The sequence below is a fragment of the Bos javanicus genome, chromosome 5 (assembly GCF_032452875.1).
Source record: "Bos javanicus breed banteng chromosome 5, ARS-OSU_banteng_1.0, whole genome shotgun sequence".
NCBI lineage: Eukaryota > Metazoa > Chordata > Mammalia > Artiodactyla > Bovidae > Bos > Bos javanicus.
The window spans coordinates 100,164,398-100,184,608 of record NC_083872.1 but is presented as its reverse complement, the minus strand read 5'-3'; the positions used below and the strand labels follow the sequence as shown (position 1 = coordinate 100,184,608).

At 35.7% G+C, this 20,211-nt stretch overlaps 1 protein-coding gene across 3 annotated transcripts; it reads right to left on the bottom strand.

Moving 5' to 3' along the window:
* Nucleotides 1-4,745: 4,745 nt before the first annotated feature.
* On the bottom strand, nt 4,746-16,350 carry LOC133248129 (uncharacterized). Of its 3 annotated transcripts, none has more exons than XR_009736622.1 (5): nt 16,198-16,350; nt 15,268-15,363; nt 14,404-15,154; nt 6,069-6,155; nt 4,746-5,821 (listed from the first exon to the last, which is right to left on the bottom strand). XR_009736622.1 is itself a non-coding variant. In XM_061417889.1 (5 exons), exons 1-4 carry the CDS (start codon nt 16,277-16,279, stop codon nt 6,079-6,081), a joined length of 339 nt encoding a protein of 112 aa, XP_061273873.1. In that variant the 5' UTR covers nt 16,280-16,342; the 3' UTR covers nt 4,746-5,821; nt 6,069-6,078. The 3 variants fall into 3 exon arrangements, 1 of the variants encoding a protein (XP_061273873.1); XR_009736621.1 differs by having other exon boundaries at nt 14,404-15,151; XM_061417889.1 differs by having other exon boundaries at nt 14,404-14,487; nt 16,198-16,342.
* Between the last annotated feature and the right edge of the window lie 3,861 nt (nt 16,351-20,211).

The window sequence follows — 20,211 nt, the reverse complement described above, 5'->3', positions numbered from 1 at the left end:
ACATATATGCTATGCTAAGTCACTTCAGTCGTGTCTGACTCTCTGCGACCCCAGAGAAGGCAGCCCACCAGGCTCCCCTGTCCCTGGGATTCTCCAGGCAAGAACACTGGAGTGGGTTGCCATTTCCTTATCCAATGCATGAAAGTGAAAAGTGAAAGTGAAGTCACTCAGTCGTGTCTGACTCTTAGCAACCCCATGGATTGCAGCCTAACATGCTTCTCCTTCCATGGGATTTTCCAAGCAAGAGTACTGGAGTGGGGTGCCATTGGCTTCTCTGCCCTCACATATATGGCTGCTTTTAAATGTCCTAACTTCTCAGCTTGTTCTCAGAGCCTTTAGATGATCTGTTGTATGTCTCTTCCTCTAACCTCTTGCTCCAGTATATATAGGTCTGTAGAGTCCTTCAGCTTTTACCTCCAGTGTCTGCCATGTTTATTACTATTATCAACATTATAAACTACTCTTTCCCAAGATAATGGCCTTTTGGAAGTGGAGCATATTCTTTACAACAAACTTAGGGTGAGATACACACATTTTCTCTTGAGAGAACAATGATGAGGCATTCAACCTAAATAGAGTAGTCAGTAATAAGACAATCACGGGAATTATATCTGGAGACTGTAAAATCCTAGTGCAGAAAATTCACTGAAAGTAGAAATTAAAATAGTAAGTATATTTGGAGCCTCAGCTATTAAAATGATTTGAAGAATCAGTTACCATCAGTTCCTCATGAAGATAATAAACTAGTTCTTACAGAAACACATGTTAAGGGAGAGAAATAGAGCAGAAAGGACCTTGAAAATTTATATTAGGCCATTACTTGAAGCTGAAATAAATGGGGAGTTAGATTACACAAAGATGAAGTTCCTTAGTGTGGCTTCCTCACACAAAACCACATGGTTCTTTTTCTAGAAAAAGAGGCTGAGAAAATTACATTATGGGCTGCTAAACTATATATATTCATCTGAGATAAATGAATCTGTTAAGAACTGTGAAGAAGTCAAGCGAGCTGAAGTAGTTTTTAAATAAATGACCAATTGACAGAAGTAAATAAAATTAGTCTGCAAGTGAAAGTAGTTGATAGGAAAAGGAGAATACAAGAAAACTCTGACTTGGAGGCATTTGAGCTTACTTCCATTTTTGAGATTAGAATTATTCATTCTCATACTCCAATATCCACCCTCAATACTTTATGGGCCCCTGAATACCCAGAAAGGATAAGGTTGAAATTCTTGCTTTAACTCCTGCAACCCTCAGATTGATTGTCTTTGTCTAAGAATGATTCTGATATGAAATCTTCTACTTCATTGATTTCGTGGAGTATTATCTGTTAATTAAGAATTAGCTGTTTGGACTTCCCTGGTGGTCCAGTAGTTAAGAATCTGCCTGCCAATGTGGAGGACACTGGTTTAGTCTCTGGTCTGGGAAGATTTCACATGCAGGGCAGCTAGGCCTGTGTGCCACAACTAATGAGCCTCAGCTCTAGAGCCTGCACTCAGCAAGGAAGACCTAGCACAGCCAAACATGAATAAACAAATAAATAAATTAAGGAAAAAGAATTATCCACTAAATTATTATCATTCCATTAATTAATTCCTTCATTAGCTTCTGCTACTGCTAAGTTGCTTCAGTCGTGTCTGACTCTGTGTGACCCCATTGACGGCAGCCCACTAGGCTCCTCTGTCCCTGGGATTCTCCAGGCAAGAGCACTGGAGTGGGTTGCCATTTCCTTCTCCAATGCATGAAAGTGAAAAGTGAAAGTGAAGTCGCTCAGTCGTATCCGACTCTTTGCGACCCCATGGACTGCAGCCCACCAGGCTCCTCCGTACGTGGGATTTTCCAGGCAAGAGTACTAGAGTGGGGTGCCATTGCTTTCTCCACATTAGCTTCATAACTACATAATATTTTATTATTTTAGCAGTTATTCTAAATAACTAAAAATTTCAACATGCATTCTTGACCTAGTAATGACTAAGATAAATAATTCTTTTACCTCTTCTTAGACATTTTAATAGCCTTCTTGTTGTTTTTGCTGTCACATCCAACTCTTTTGTGATCACGTGTACTGTAGTTCCCCAGTCTCCTCTGTCCATAGGATTTCCCAAGCAATATTTCCAGGGGATCTTCCTGACCCAGAGATTTAACCTGCATGTCCTACATTTCAGGCAGATTCTTTACTCTCTGGGCCATAGCCTTAGGTCCTTTGCAGTGTAGTTCAAGCTTATGCAATTTTAAACTAGAGACACTAATATGGTTTTATATAATCACTATTCATTTAGAATTACACCTGCATTTCCCTATTTCATTGCCCTTTATCCTGAATCTTAGAGGTTCCATTTGGGATTATTTTCTAATGGACATTATAGTATATCCTTAGCATAGACCTAAGGTAATGACAATTTTTCTCTACCTATCTTAAATTATCTTTATTTCACTTATGGAATATAATTATATCTTCGTATGATTCTCATATAATTATCTTTTCTCTGGGGATAGAGTTTTGTATAACAATTGTCTTTCAATACTTCCATGCTTTCTTTTTTCTTTTTATATATTAGCTACTGCTGCTGCTGCTAAGTCACTTCAGTCGTGTCCGACTCTGTGCGACCCCATAGATGGCAGCCCACCAGGCTCCCCCGTCCCTGGGATTCTCCAGGCAAGAACACTGGAGTGGGTTGCCATTTCCTTCTCCAATGCATGAAAGTGAAAAAATAAAGTGAAGTCACTCAGTTGTGTCCGACTCTTTGCGACCCCATGGACTGCAGCCCTCCAGGCCCCTCCTTCCATGGGATTTTCCAGACAAGAGTACTGGAGTGGGGTGCCATTGCCTTCTCCAATATTAGCTACTGATTACTTCTTTAAAAGTAAATTCTGGACTTCCCCGGTTGTCCAGTGGTTAAGACTCGACTTTACAATGCAGAGGATGTGGGTTTAATCCCTGGTCAGGGAGCTGAGATCCCGTGTGCCTCATGGGCAAAAAATCAAAACAGAAAACAGAAGCAATGTTGTGACAAACTCAATAAAGACAAAAAAAAAAAAAAGCATTAAAAAATAAATATACAAATATATATTTTGTATATTTATATACAAATACAAATATTCTGTATTTTACTGCCTGCCTTTCAGCTTCCATTTATCTTTGGTTTTCAGCAATTAAATATGATATATGTAACACTGTCTTTATTTTGTTCACCCGATAGGAATTCAGAATGCTCTGGCATTATGTAGTTTGATGTCTTCTATCAGTTTTGGAATATTCACAGATATTAGCTATTCCACTGTAAGTTATGGGTAACCTGTATTTACAAAATCACATTTTGAGGTAAGAGATCATTAGGAGACACTGCCTTAACAAATGTGTTACTTTGTATATACATTTAAAAAATTGTTTTTCCTTAGGTTAGGACTGGCTTTTCGCGTGGTAGATATCACACCAGTCAGAATGTCTGCGATCCAAAAGTCTACAAATAATAAATGCTGGAGAGGGTGTGGAGAAAAGGGAACCCTCTTACACTGTTGGTGGGAATGCAAACTAGTACAGCCACTATGGAGAACAGTGTGGAGATTCCTTAAAAAACTGGAAATAGAACTGCCTTATGATCCAGCAATCCCACTGCTGGGCATACACACTGAGGAAACCAGAAGGGAAAGAGACACGTGTACCCCAATGTTCATCGCAGCACTGTTTATAATAGCCAGGACATGGAAGCAACCTAGATGTCCATCAGCAGATGAATGGATAAGAAAGCAGTGGTACATATACACAATGGAGTATTACTCAGCCATTAAAAAGAATACATTTGTTTTTTTCTTTTTTTCTTCTTTTTCATTAAAAAGAATACATTTGAATCAGTTTTAATGAGGTGGATGAAACTGGAGCCTATTATACAGAGTGAAGTAAGCCAGAAGGAAAAACATAAATACAGTATACTAACGCATATATATGGAATTTAGAAAGATGGTAACAATAACCCGGTGTACGAGACAGCAAAAGAGACACTGATGTATAGAACAGTCTTATGGACTCTGTGGGAGAGGGAGAGGGTGGGAAGATTTGGGAGAGTGACATTGAAACATGTAGAATATCATGTAAGAAACGAGTTGCCAGTCCAGGTTCGATGCGCGATACTGGATGCTTGGGGCTGATGCACTGGGACGACCCAGAGGGATGGTGTGGGGAGGGAGGAGGGAGGAGGGTTCAGGATGGGGAACACATGTATGCCTGTGGTGGATTCATTTTGATATTTGGCAAAACTAATACAATTATGTAAACTTTAAAAATAAAATAAAATTTAAAAAAAAATCGTTTTTCCTGAAAGAGGAAAGAGTTCACTATTGATATGTATGCATGCTCAGTCACTCAGTGGTGTCTGACTCTTTGCAACTCTATAGACTATAGCCCATTAGACTCCTCTGTCCATAGGATTTTTCGGGCAAGCATACTGGAGTGAGTTGTCTTTTCTCCCCCAAGGCATCTTCCCAATCCAGGGATCATGTCTCCTGCGTCTCCTACATTGGCAGGTAGATTCTTTATCATTGAGCCCCGGGAAGCCCAATGATCTGTATATACATGTTCAATTTAGAGCATTTTGTGTGATTGAGATGGTAGCAGTGCAACTGGGAAAGATTGTCAGGAATTATTTAGAGCAGAGGCCAGCCTTGGCAGGGAGGAATGCTGAAATTATGAGGTGTGTCTCCCAAAGGCATCATATGGAAATTGTCAGCATATATGCCACAACTTATCATCATGCTATAGACTGAAGTCTTTATTAAAGGCAATAACAGAACTTGAATGCAATAAAAAAAGAAATAATATACAGTTGCATAGTAGATGAGAACTAAAAATAAAGGAGACCTATATTCTTTAAGCTTGCTGGAGTCTACTAAGGTGAAAAATATCACTTCTATTAGTCTCTTTCTTCCATATTCCAGAGAATGATTAGTATAAAATATTCATAAAATACTCTTTATAAAGAGCTAGTATAATATTTCATTCTTGAAAGTTATTTTTCTCATTTGTTTCTCTCTGAAAGATACAGCCAGGTAGGGAAAATGTAAATCTGCAGCCCTCACTATTTCTGAAGAAGCAATATTTTTACATCTTGATCTGACATGACTTACTGTTCTGAGGTCAGCATAGCATAATTGTTCCATGTGTAATCTCTAGACTAAACCTATCTTGGCTTAAATTATGTTTCTATTTTTTACTAGCTATACAACTTTGGAAAATTCCTCATTCTTTCTGGGTCTCAGTTTCTTTATTAATATGACAGCCATAAAAATAGTACAGTTTTGTAGGAATTATTGGGGCAGTGCATGATCTAATATGTGATACATTGAAGTAGTATTGGGAACATTAGAAGCAATCAATAAATGTTAGGTATTTTTTAAGTGCTGATTGTGACTAAACGCTCCTTAGTGTATACGTGCCATGTGGTTTCCTCTTATTTATTTACCAGGGTCTGAGATTTTAATATATTAGCATTTACTTCTATGTACAAATATATTTAAAATTTAAAAATCACATAACCATTTAAGCCCATATTTTGATGTTTGGGTTTGATTAAGAGATCTCCAATCAATTATTACAATATGTTGAGTTTAGCATGCTTGAATGAACACATAATGTTAAAATGTCTCTATAATTATCTTCCGTATAAGAAAATGTGGGAAGGGTTATTGTGCCATACATTTCCAATTCTTCTTTGTTATATTTCTTGATAAGACTGGAGCTCAGGGCTTCAGGACAATTTCCTTGCTGCCAAGATCTTATTTTCAGCAGAAATAAGATATCAGTTTTCTTCAGAGAAGGACCAGTTACCTTGACAACAAAAAATGCATCCATGAGGATAACTGTCACCCATGCTAACTCTGTGTATCATAATTTTTGTATTATTGTTTTTAATTATCCTCCCTAACTTCAAGGGAAGCCCATGATATTTAAGAATTTTTCTGAAAAGTGAGCCATAGTTACTAACTTTGATTTTGTATTTATTAATTGTATATATGCATCTAAATTTAAACAACTTACATTGATAGCAAGATTCTCATTGCAATTCAATACTTACCTCGGTTTTGCTATATTGTGTTGCAGCGTCCAGGCACATTTGACGTATTGTTTTGATATGTATTCAGAATTCCTTCTAGACAATTAACTGGAATTTGTAAAATTTACAAATGAAAATACATTTTAAGATTTATCACTTTTAAACCTTTAAGAATGCAAATAAAATAGAAATTCAGAAAAGTTTAAATATAACTTATCCATTTATTTTTTAAATGATTAGCTGTGGAGTAAATTGGAATTATCACTTGCAAATAACTGACATTAAATATAAAACATTTTTCTTATGACAGACGTTTATGAGGTAATGACCCATGCTTTAATCATTGCAGATTTCCACATCTGATTGATGCTATTCTAAGCAATTAGTAAACCCAATTAGGACATAATGACCAAAGTTGCCTCTGAAGCAAATGCCTTTGACATAGCACACATCCAGTTAGTCACAAAGTACTATTTATTCTATTACTACAGTGCTTCACATATCTATTTACTTTTTCACAGCACCATAACCTTTTCCCCATTCAGATTTTCATTATTTTTATGTGGAACTTTTATAATATTCTACAAACTCTCTATCACTATCCACTGTTTTTCTCAAGATGCCTCTAAAATTGACACCCCCATTACACAGCTTTACTAATGCTACCCTTTCAAATATCTTCAAGCTATCAATTATTTATATTTTAAATTTCAAGCTCATTAAAATAAACAATTTCTAAAATTATGTCATTTTTTCTTAACATCCATATTTCTATTTTCAAATATGAAACCTTTAACCCTCATCATTTCACATGATGTATTTTGTTTTGTTTTGGAGAATCTGGCCCTCTCATTGGCTAAACTTGATTTGAAAAAAATAGAGTGACTGGAACGCTCCTAGCTTGAATTTATTTTATTTAGTCTGAATGGCCTATGGTTGCTTCTAAGATAATTTGGAGACTTCACACAAATTGTAAAGAAAATCTTTCTGCATGCCTACTTTTTAAAGATCTGATCCTAGTCCAACTACAAGATCATGTAACTTGTTGGACATAAAGTTTCAATCAGCCAAGTGCAGGCTCATATGAGGGAGACTTTAAATTCTCTTGACCATAGTAGCGCAGTTTGAGTCTCAGATGCATTGCTGGACTCATAAGAATAAATGTACTAGAAGAGGATCAAAAAGGCAGAGTAAGAAGACATGGAATTCACCACCCCCTACACACATCAAAAATGCAACTACCTGTGGAATAATTGTCATGGAAAATGAACTGGAAACTGGCAGAAGTACTCCTATGCAACCAAGACTACAAGAATGACACACATGTAATTGGGTAAGACTGGAAAAAAAAGCAGAACCTGTATCCTTGGAGGAGACTAAGAGCAAAAGGGAGATTGTACAGGTGAACACTCGCCCTGGGACATGAGACGGTTGTGCCACAGCCCAGGTGTCCCAGTCCAGGGGTCCTACATGGAGGATGCAAGCCCCCTAGGCTTGTTGGAGAAGATTTGGGATGGAGAGAGGGGCTGAAGAAGCTTAAACTCCACTCGTAAGGCAGATGCTGGCTTGCCTGCCAAGTGCCTTCAAACAAAGCAGAAAGAGGTCTGATGTAGCAGCTGCTGCCTCACTGTGCTCCTAGATTCCTCACTCACTGCATGCCATCTATAACATAGATAACTAATGAGACCCTACTATTTAACACAATGTTCCGTGGTGACCTAAATGGGAAAGAAATCTAAAAATGAGTAGATATATGTGTACATATAACTGATTTACTTTACTGTAGAGCAGAAACTGATGTTACAATGTAAAATTATGCTCCAATAAAATTTTTTTTGAATGTATTTGGAGAAAATATGGCTGAACATTTCCTAAACTTAAAGAAGGAAACAGATGTCCAGGTACACAAAGCACACAGGGTTTCAAATAAGATGAAACCAAACAGACCTATACTAAGACATGTCACAATTAAAATGGTGAAATTTAAAGATAGAGGATTCTAAAGGCAGAAAGAAACAAAAAGTCAGTCACAAGGGGACACCCATGAGGCTATGAGCTGATTTCTTTGCATAGTTAGAGGCTGGAAGGGAATGGGGTGATATAGTCAAAGGTCTGAATGGGAAAACCCTGCAACCTAGGATACTATATTCAGCAAGATTATCATTGAGTGAAGCAGGAGAGATAAAGACATCTTAGACAAACAAAAACTAAAAGAATTCAGCAGCACTAAACTTACCCTAAAAGAATGTTAAAGGGTTTTCTCTAAATGGAAAAAAAAAAAAAAAGAGTCTACAGAGAAGAGAAAATCCCAACAGAAAAGGCAAATGTATAGTAAGGATTGAGTATCACTTAAGCCAGGATGTCAATTAAAAAACAAGCAAACTAAAATGCTAAATATATCTATACCATAGGTATACATATTCATATGATTTTATGATTAAGCTGTTTCATTTTTCCTATTTTGAATATATTTATTTAATACCAATACTATAATGTTAAATTATCTTTAGCTTTATAGACTGTTTTGGTACCTGAAAAGACTAGATTGCTATCGCTCTTGTTAATATATTTCAGTATGTATTTTGCTAATCCTTTTTTTTACTTCCATGGGACTTAAACTTAAAGGAAATCAACCCTGAATATTCATTGGAAGGACTGGATGCTAAAGCTGAAGCTCCAATACTTTGGCCATCTGATGTGAAGAGCTGACTCATTGGAAAATACCCTGATGCTGGGAAAGATTGAAGGCAAAGGAGAAGAGGGCTGCAGAGGATGAGATGTTAGATAGCATCACCAACTCAATGGACACGAATTTGAGCAAATTCCGGGAGAGAGTGAAGGACAAAGAAGCCTTGTGTGCTGCAGGTCACAAAGAGTTGGACATGACATAGTGACTGAACAACAACAACATAATTTATAATTAACATACTTGTAATGAAGATACACATGTATTGGGATCATATAAATCTTAAATAAATCTAGAATTGTTTAATTATCTACACAGTATTAGTCTTCCCACCAAGGTACACTTAATATATACTGAGTTCATTAGATGTATTTCTTTATGTCTTTTAATATTAAAAGGATTACAATCTCTTTTACATAAGCCATATGCATTTATTAGGTGTATTAATTTATTTAATAAAAAATTCACCAAGTACCTCTAATGTGACAACATAGTTTTCAAAAGCAAAGGTTAAAATGTAGAGCAAATATATACGTGGGTTCTTTCTAAAGAAGCTAACGAGCTAGTGGGAGAGACAGATCTTAAGTAAATAATCACACAAATAATTACACAGGTGAAATTGTGAAAGGTACTACAAATGAATCACTATTAAGATATTGTAACAGAGAAATCTGGCTTAATTATAAATGGATAGTGTTAATTGATTACTCTACTAAGGATTAGCTATTTAGAAGAAATGTAGAAGAAAGGCTGTTTCAGGCAAAAAAACAAAGCAGTCTATGCATATGCTTTGTAGCAAGAAGGATTACAGATAGTTATGGTTAATATCAGTCTACCCAGAGAAGTCCTGATTTATGCTTGTTGTCCTAGTGTAATTATTAGCATCATCTATTTTCATTATTAAAATGATCCTTGTTTTTTTAATGCTACATGGTAATACTAACTATGAGTCATTCAGGGAACTAAAATATACCTGTGACTGGAACCCATAGAGTGAGAAAGTGTGTAATACTAGCTGGGATAGAAACCATGGACCAAGTAAGGAAGGACTTCATACACCATGTTAAAGATTTTAAAATTTATATTGAATTTAGAGTATTAATAGGCTAAGTCTGGTGGGTTTATAAAATTTATATTTTGATTTGCATTTCTCTGATAATGAGTGATGTTGAGCATCATTTCATGTGTTTGTTAGCCATCTGTATGTCTTCTTTGGAGAAATGTCTAGTTCTTTGGCCCATTTTTTTGATTGGGGAACCCTCTTACACTGTTGGTGGGAATGCAAACTAGTACAGCCATTATGGAGAACAGTGTGGAGATTCCTTAAAAACCTGGAAATCAAACTGCCTTATGTCCCAGCAATCCCACTGTTGGGCATACACACCGAGGAAACCAGAATTGAAAGAGACACGTGTACCTCAATGTTCATCACAGCACTGTTTATAATAGCCAGGACATGGAAACAACCTAGATGTCCATCAGCAGATGAATGGATAAAGAAAGCTGTGGTACATATACACAATGGAGTATTACTCAGCCATTAAAAAGAATACATTTGAATCAGTTCTAATGAGGTGGATGAAACTGGAGCCTATTATACAGAGTGAAGTAAGCCAGAAAGAAAAACACCAATACAGTATACTAACGCATATATATGGAATTTAGAATGATGGTAACAATAACCCTGTATACGAGACAGCAAAAGAGACACTGATGTATAGAACAGTCTTATGGACTCTGTGGGAGAGGGAGAGGGTGGGGTGATTTGGGAGAATGGCATTGAAACATGTATAATGTCATATATGAAATGAATCGCCAGTCCAGGTTCGATGCATGCTACTGGATGCTTGGGGCTGGTGCACTGGGACAACCCAGAGGGATGGTATGGGGAGGGAAGAAGGAGGAGGGTTCAGGATGGGGAACACGTATATACTTGTGGCAGATTTATTTTGATATATGGCAAAACCAATACAATATTGTAAAGTTAAAAAATAAAATAAAATTTAAAAAAAGAAAAAAATTATATTTTGAAGAGGTTACTGTGGAAATTTAATGGAGGAGGTCAAGGGTGAATTGCAGTTAGACCTTTAGGAGGTTTATAGCCTAGACTAAGGAAGAGAGAGAAAGAGAGAGAAAGAATTGCTTAGATTAGATGGGTAATAATGCAACTGTAGAGAAGTGTATTTATTCACTAAATTGGAATAATCAGTGGCAGTTAAACAACGCAGATGATTCCTAGGCTTGTCTCACTAGACAGGTGCCAAGAGAGACAACAGTATTAAAGTACTTCTTTCCCACTGATGCCAGTAAGATCATGGCTGGGCAGCAAGTCTATTTAAAAATATTGTAGGCTAAGTGTTTTTCAAGATATCAAAGAAGAAATGCAAAGTGAGAGGCTTAATATGTGGACCTGAATATTGGATGTTAGCTCTAGATGGTATATAATGAAACTCTGTTAACTTTGTTTCAAGCATTGTTATTGAAGTGTCTTTATTATGAATTTTTTTTCAGTAGATTTTCTTGGTATATCTACGTTAGAAAGCACATCATCCACATATACTTTCAGTGTGTGTGTTTGTATCTGTTCAGACGTGTCCAACTCTGCAACCCCTTGGACTGTAGCCCACCAGTCTCCTCTGTCTGTGGAATTTTCCAGGCAAGTATACTGGAGTGGGTTGCCATTTCCTTCTCTGATAATTTCAGTATTTAATTTCAAATATTTGTATCTAAAAAGGTTTTCCCACATCAATTTCTTTGCCCATCAAATCCAAAAGAATAATAGCAATTATAAACCTGTGTGCATGTCAAGAAGCAACAGTTAGAACTGAACATGGAACAATAGACTGGTTCAAAATTGGGAAAGGAGTATATCAAGGTTGTATAGTGTCATCCTGCTTATTTAACTTCTATGCAGAGTACATCTTGTGAAATGCAAGGCTGGAAGGATTACAAGCTGGAATCAAGATTGCTGAGAGAAATAGCAGCCTCAGATATGCAGATAACACCATCCTTATGGCAAAAAGCAAAGAGAGACTTGATGAAGGTGAAAGAGGAAAGTGAAAAATCTGGCTTAAAGCAACATTAAAAAAACTAAGATCATGGCATCTGGTCTCATCACTTCATGGCATATAGACGGGGAAACAATGGAAACGGTGACAGATTTTACTTTCTTGGGCTCCAAGATCACTGTGGAAGATGACTACAGCCATAAAATTAAAAGACGCTTGCTCCTTGGAAGCATATTAAAAAGCAGAGGCATTGCTTTGCCTACAAAGGTCTGTCTAGTCAAAGCTATGGTTTTTCCAGTAGTCGTGTATGGATGTGAGAGTGGGGCCATAAAGAAGGCTAAGTGCCAAAGAATTGATGCTTTCGAACTGTGGTGCTGGAGAAGACACTCGAGAGTCCCTTGGACTGGAAGGAGATCCAACCAGTCCATCCTAAAGGAAATCAACCCTGAATATTCAATGCAAGGACAGATGCTGAAGCTGAAACTCCAATACTTTGGCTGCCTGATGCGAAGAACTGACTCAGTGGAAAAGACATTGATGCTGGGAAAGATTGAAGGCAGGAGGAGAAGGGGACGACAGAGGACTAGATGGTTTGATGGCATCACCAACTCGATGGACATGAATTTGAGCAGACTCTGGAAGATAGTGAAGGACAGGGAAGCCTGGTGTGCTTGAAGTCCATGGGGTCCCAAAGAGGCAGACATGACTGGGTGACTAAGCATAGCACAGCACACGCTTGCCTTATGAATTTGAATGGGACTCTTTGATCTTTTGCTAGCTACTAAACAGTTTGTCTAGGAGTCATGTTTTGTTCGGAGAAGGCAATGGCACCCCACTCCAGTACTCTTGCCTGGAGAATCCCAGGGACAGAGGAGCCTGGTGGGCTGCAGTCCATGGGATCACTAAGAGTCGGACATGACTGAGTGACTTCACTTTCACTTTTCATTTTCATGCATTGGAGAAGGCAATGGCAACCCACTCCAGTGTTCTTGCCTGGAGAATCCCAGGGACGGGGGAGCCTGGTGGGCTGCCATCTATGGGGTCGCACAGAGTCGGATACGACTGAAGCGACTTATCAGCAGCAGCAGCATGTTTTGTTATTAAGATCTTTTCAAGTTCATTCTTAAAAATTACCATTTTTGTGCATCCAAATAGATATTTATTTATCTATAGAATATAGCTATATTTATTCAATTTCTCTACATTGTCATTTATTATCATATATGTCTTTGTTTGGAATTGTACACAAAGTTTTTATGTTTATTTCTTTTTTTTAAATTTTTTTATTATTATTATTTTTTTACTTTACAATATTGTATTGGTTTCGCCACATATCAACATGCATCCGCCACGGGTGTACACGTGTTCCCCATCCTGAACCCCCCTCCCATCTCCCTCCCCATACCATCCCTCTGGGTCATCCCAGTGCACCAGCCCCAAGCATCCAGTAGCATGCATCGAACCTGGACTGGCAATTCGTTTCTTATATGATATTATACATGTTTCAATGCCATTCTCCCAAATCATTTCCCGCCTCCCTCTCCCACAGAGTCCAAAAGACTGTTCTATACACCTGTGTCTCTTTTGCTGTCTCTCATACAGGGTTGTCGTTACCATCTTTCTAAATTCCATATATATGCGTTAGTATACTGTATTGGTGTTTTTCTTTCTGGCTTACTTCACTCTGTATAATAGGCTCCAGTTTCACCCACCTCATTAGAACTGATTCAAATGTATTCTTTTTAATGGCTGAGTAATACTCCATTGTGTATATGTACCACAGCTTTCTTATCCATTCATCTGCTGATGGACATCTAGGTTGCTTCCATGTCCTGGCTATTATAAACAGTGCTGTGATGAACATTGAGGTACACGTGTCTCTTTCAATTCTGGTTTCCTTGGTGTGTATGCCCAGCAGTGGGATTGCTGGGTTGTATGGCAGTTCTATTTCTGAAAATTATATATTATACTATATTCTACTGATTTAGATCTACTTATAACTTTTGAATAAATTTATCCTTCATATGTTTTGTGCTGTTGTTTTCTCTGCTTTGTAAGCATAAATTACCTTACTTTCTATTTTTGAAAGAATTTTCATGTTTCTGGTTTGCAGATAGTACCATTTATGAGTCTATAATTTTAAAAGCTAATATATTTTCTAATATTAAGACACTGAGTTCAAGCAATATATAGACTTGGTCCAAAATCCTGATAATATTTTTTTTTCATTTTTTTGATGAATCTCTGCCCATTATCATTTTATTTCTTCTATTAGATTATTTCTTTCAAATTCCTGACTTGATGTCCTTACAGTTAGTTTTTAACTGCCCAAATAATAAATTCTATAAATATCTCCAAGTTTTCTTACATCTCACAGTTGCTAAGTCTAATGTCAGTAAAAATACAATAACATAAAGAACATTGCTATTATTTTTCATTTTTTTTCAAAATACACAGCTATCCACCAACATCTTTGATAAGCTCACCTGGGACAAAGCTATTGTTGATAATTCAAAAACTGAATTGGTAAAATTACTTTTATGCAACTAAAATAACAAATGAGGAAAATAACTTTAGTAAAGCCTTAGAATTAATTTCAAATGCTTCAAAATTCTATTCTAGTAACTTTTAACACGTTAATGAAAACCTGAAAAATACTTACCCTTAGCTATCATAAATGCAGCTAGTGCAAGAACAATTAAATAAAGCAAGGCAAATATCACTGTAGCAATGCACCATGGAGACTCTGCCCAAAGAGAAAAAGAAGTAGTTCACCATGATGATCAATGGAAACAAGATTAGGAGTTGGGATTAGAAGGAATTTTGGCTAGGAATATTCACCCTATTAGAATTTGAATGAAATCTAAATCCAGAGGAGTGCTGCATCATTGGTATTCCCACTCTGCAAGGAAAACTTTAAAAACTATTTTGAAGATTTGGATATAGCTAAGGAAATATGAATATTTTTATGTAGGAATGTTGAAGTAACAAGTTGCTCTAGTAAAGACATTTTACGATCAAAAAGAGAACTTCAGAAATCCTACAAGGGATTTAATTTATCACCTTCCTTTAATTGAACAATTTTTTCCCCCATCTTTGTAGCAGAACTAAGAATAAAACTTCTGCATTAGCTGTTGACCTTGACAGATACTCTGTGATAGTTTTGATAAAATCTGGCTACTATGATATACCTCCCACAGTCCATTTCATTTTTAGAAATATTGTAGCATAAAAGGAGCACTTACCTTTTGCAAAGCTAAAATATCAACCCCCAAAATATCTAGAAACATTCTTCATTCTATGGCATGGTACATCATTTTAAGCCATGGTTGATTATTCAGAGCAAAATGATCAGTTGTTCATTGTTCATTTCCATTTGCTCTAAACACTAGACTTTGGGTCCTTATGACCTGCTTAAAAGTGTATGAGGGATGATTTCCATTTGAAAGATTAGTCCTTTTATTTTCATGACTTCTCATTAAAATATGAAGGCAAAAAAAGGAGCCTAGAGTTTTACATTTTTTACCTTTTGCTTTCCAAATCCTAGTTAGTTTTCTCTTCTGAATATTTGAAGAATCACGAAGTTTGAGTTCGGAGTATGTTACACTTTCATCACAAAACTCTAGAAAGTATGTTAGAAAAATGCATGCAATAAACAATTATAATTTTATATATACACATGTATATATACATATATTTATAATGACACAGAATTAAAAGCATGTTAGAAACATAAATTGTCCCTATTTTAGACTTATAACAAAGTTTTAAAAATTGGCTCAGTTAGGCAGTTGCTTTGTGAATTTTGGCAAGCTTTTTTTTATCCTTAGTTTCTTATATAAAATAAGAATAACAGTAATATTTATCCATATATATATTGTGGAGATTAAGCTAATGTATATAAAGTCAATAGCATGGTGCTTGAAGCAATAAACATTCAATAAGTTTTATTATTATAAAAATAGTCATAGTAGTAGTTAGAATAGTAATTATAAGAATATAATGGACAATAGCATCTGAAGTAATACCAGTTGCAGAAAGAATAGAAATTTAAGAATTAGTTTAAGTACCTATAATTTAAATGTCTACAAATGCTCCTTCTTACAGTTGAATTTAATGTTAATGAAAAGAGTGTGAGAAACAAAATCATCTAATTCTTGCTAGGTAGATAAATTTTCCTAGCAATATGTACTCTTTCAGTGCAAGAAAAGCAGAATTCACAGCCACCAAGTCAATAATATTTTTCCAAATAATATTAAATCTTAATCCATTATAAATATTTACTTCTCAGACAGTGATTGTATTTTAAATTCCCTTCCATTGGAAAATCTAAAATTCATTTGCAAGAACAAAAGGTTTTAAACCCTTCTTCTAAAAGTAGCTAGCTATGGACTTAGTTATTTATAATATTATTTTCTCAGTAAATAGAGGAATTACTTAGCAATAGCAGCATTACCTGTATTTAGTTCATTCAATTCCTCTGGCAAACGTTGACGACCAGGACAGGGGCTGGACAATGCTGGTGTCTTTGGTTCCATAGTTGAATGCAGATTGCATGGATCAGATGCTTAGCAGAGGGTCAGAATGAAACAGGATCAAGGAAACAGATCTGTTCATACGCGACATCAGACAGGATGTTTACTCTAAATTTAATATGTAAAGTACTTTTTACACTTAAGAAAATAAAAGGCAATGTAATTCAGCTCCAATAGATTAACTTTGTTAGTCTTCCATGTGTAATGAAGCTCTTCTTTATTTCCAAAGATAAACTTTAAAATTATATTAACTATAATGATCTTTTCTCTGCCGTTATTTTTCAAAAATAATAAATGAACAATAAAATGTAACAAATACTCATTTTTTAAAATATCTTTTTTGTGGTTATAAATATTCATAATCATTGTTAAAAGGTGCCTTAGAGGAAATGAAAATGACATAAAACTCCGTTCCCGCAACACAACTTCTGTTGAAATAATTATTCATAACTTTTCTTTGTTTTTCAAGTGACAAATTGATGTTTTGTTTAAAGAAGTAAAAAGAACAATGTAACTATCAATAAGTTAAATAATGAGATAAATTATAATGTATTCCTACCATAAAACTTTCACAGTCATTAAGTATAAATGAGACAGTTCTACAAATATTGGTATGAATGTTCTGTGATAAATAGAAAAAAGGTTCAAATTATTGCAAGCTCTATTATATTTGGTAGAAAAAATATCTGTTGTTATCCATGTGCTCACAGTTTAATAATATGTGTCTAACCTGGTACTTTAAGATTGATATAATAATATTTAAGTGACTAACTTGGTAAGTCTTAATTTTACATATGTAGTTTTCCATTTTTGTGTTGCTACTTTTAATGAACATATTTTTTATCATTGAAAAAATTAAAGTATGTACATGTGAAATTTCATTCTCAGCCTAATGTGTGCTCTGAGATATACACACCACAGTGACCACAGAGGCCTCTGTCCTCACCTTTGATCAATAGAAATGAACTTCACAGCACAAGAATGTAATTTGACAGGGAGACTATGAATGTTCTTGGGTCTTGTTTTGTTTTGGAAGTGAGTAAAGATAATGATCATTTATAGACATTAATGATTTAAGTACATGTACTTTAAATTTGAGTAAAGGCTAAAAAGAAGAAAAGAAATAATAATTTCAAAAATTATAGAGGGAAACATAAATTGAGAAAAATAAATGCACAAGAAAAGATAGAGGGAAAATAAAACAATCAGATCAGATCAGATCAGATCAGTTGCTTAGTCACGTCCGACTCTTTGCGACCCCATTAATCGCAGCACACCAGGCTTCCCTGTCCATCACCAACTCCCGGAGTTCACTCAGACTCATGTCCATCAAGTCAGTGATGCCATCCAGCCATCTCATCCTCTGTCGTTCCCTTCTCCTCTTGCCCCCAATCCCTCCCAGCATCAGAGTCTTTTCCAATGAGTCAACTCTTCGCATGAGGTGGCCAAAGTACTGGAGTTTCAGCTTTAGCCTCATTCCTTCCAAAGAAATCCCAGGGTTGATCTCCTTTAGAATGCACTGGTTGGATCTCCTTGCAGTCCAAGGGACTCGCAAGAGTCTTCTCCAACACCACAGTTCAAAAGCATCAATTCTTCAGCGCTCAGCCTTCTTCACAGTCCAACTCTCACATCCATACATGACCACAGGAAAAACCATAGCCTTGACTAGACGCACCTTTGTTGGTAAAGTAATGTCTCTGCTTTTGAATATGCTGTCTAGGTTAGTCATAACTTTCCTTCCAAGGAGTAAGCGTCTTTTAATTTCATGGCTGCAGTCACCATCTGCAGTGATTTTGGAGCCCAGAAAAATAAAACAATAGACAGGACAAATAGAAAGCACAAAATTATGATATTGATTAAAAAGATAAAGTGCTTCTAAAGTAAATGTGGATGCTCTAAATGTCCTGATTAAAAGATAAAAACTATTGTGTAAATTAAAAAAAATTTAAGTGTTATGTGTTATTTACAGAAATCATACCTAGTAGATAAGGATGCACGATGGTTGAAAATAAAAATAAATAATGCAAACACTGATCAAATAAAAGCTCTTGATACCTGACAAAATACACTCTAATGCAAAATATAGTATTTAAGGTGGGTTTTTAATAACAATTAAAAGTTTCAATTCAATAGTAATATAATTTTAATATAATTTTTAAATATAACTTCAAAATGTAGCCAGGATAAATGACATGCATATTCAGAAGGGGAATAAACAATGCATTCAAGATGACTTCCTAGTGCTGCTTTTGGAAATGTATCATTGTTCTTGATCTTCTTCAGTTTTTATTATAATGTGATTTTTATGAACTATTTAACAAAATAGTTTTTATGAACTAATCAAACAAAAGAGAGAACTATTTCTCTCTTTTGTTTGATTAAAGTTAAGTAGGCTTCATAAATCTATGGGTTGGTCTCTCATTATTACTGGGTTGAAAAAGTCTTTGCTATTAATTTTACAGAAGGCACATCTGCCTCTTTCTTCACTCTTTCTAAAATGCTGCTTGCTACATCTTTAATTTATTTTTTCATAATTTCTATCTTTTTGTCTTATGTACTGTATTTTTTTATTTTATTTTTAATCTTTACAATATTGTATTGGTTTTGCCATATATCAACATGAATCCGCCACAGGTATACACGTGTTCCCCATCGTGAACCCTCCTCCCTCCTCCCTCCCTGTACCATCCCTCTGGGTCGTCCCAGTGCACCAGCCCCAAGCATCCAGTAGCATGCATCGAACCTGGACTGGCGATTCGTTTCATATATTATGTTACACATGTTTCAATGCCATTCTCCCAAATCATTCCACCCTCTCCCTCTCCCACAGAGTCCAAAAGACTGTTCTATACATCAGTGTCTCTTTTGCTGTCTCGTATACAGGGTTATTGTTGCCATCTTTCTAAATTCCATATATATGTGTTAGTATACTGTATTGGTGTTTTTCTTTCTGGCTTACTTAACTCTGTATAATAGGTTTCAGTTTCATTCACCTCATTAGAACTGATTCAAATGTATTCTTTTTAATGGCTGAGTAATACTCCATTGTGTATATGTACCACAGCTTTCTTATCCATTCATCTGCTGATGGACATCTAGGTTGCTTCCATGTCCTGGCTATTATAAATAGTGCTGTGATGAACATTGAGGTACACGTGTCTCTTTCAATTCTGGTTTCCTCAGTGTGTATGCCCAGCAGTGGGATTGCTGGGTCGTATGGCAGTTCTATTTCTAGTTTTTTAAGGACTCTCCACACTGTTCTCCATAGTGGCTGTACTAGTTTGCGTTCCCACCAACCGTGTAAGAGGGTTGCCTTTTCTCCACACCCTCTCCAGCATTTTAAACAGTGGCTTCAGAAACATTTTTCAGTTCACTAATTTTCTCCTCATCTGTGTCAAATTAGAGGTAAACTTATCCAATATTCTGTTTTATTAGTAATTCTATTTAGTGTTTTTTCAAATCTTCTTGATCATGTTAAGTTTCTTGTTCTCTAAACACATTGCCCATTTTGTCTTATATTTCTTTGAACACAGTAAATACAATTAATTTATATGTCCCTGATTATTACAGTAATAATTCTGTAAATATTTTCTGCTATTATTTTTATTCCTGCCGCTTCCGTCTAAGGTCCCTTGCTTACTTGTGTGCGTAGTTTTTAGTTTGTTTGCTTTTGACTCTGAGATTTTCATTTTTTTCACTAATTTATTTATGAGAGCTTATTAAACTTGATATGAAAGAGTTGTGCTAGAGAATCTTTGCATTTTCTTTTGCTAGGTGACATAGTAATAGAAACATCATTAATTTTGAACACCTTTAAAAGAAAAATCTTGGAGGAGTGATACCACCAAAATGGAAACATAGATCTTTTCTGATTCCAGTCACCCTCAAAGAAGACAACTAGCAACTATCCACAGATAAGACATGTTGTGAAAATC

Coding starts and splice junctions, on each gene's coding strand:
- LOC133248129 (XM_061417889.1), bottom strand. CDS start 16,279: ATGGAACCAAAGACACCAGCATTGTCCAGCCCCTGTCCTGGTCGTCAA. Junction 15,364..16,197: donor ATTGAATGAACTAAATACAG/GTAATGCTGCTA, acceptor CATACTTTCTAG/AGTTTTGTGATGAAAGTGTA. Junction 6,156..14,403: donor TGCATTTATGATAGCTAAGG/GTAAGTATTTTT, acceptor TACAAATTCCAG/TTAATTGTCTAGAAGGAATT.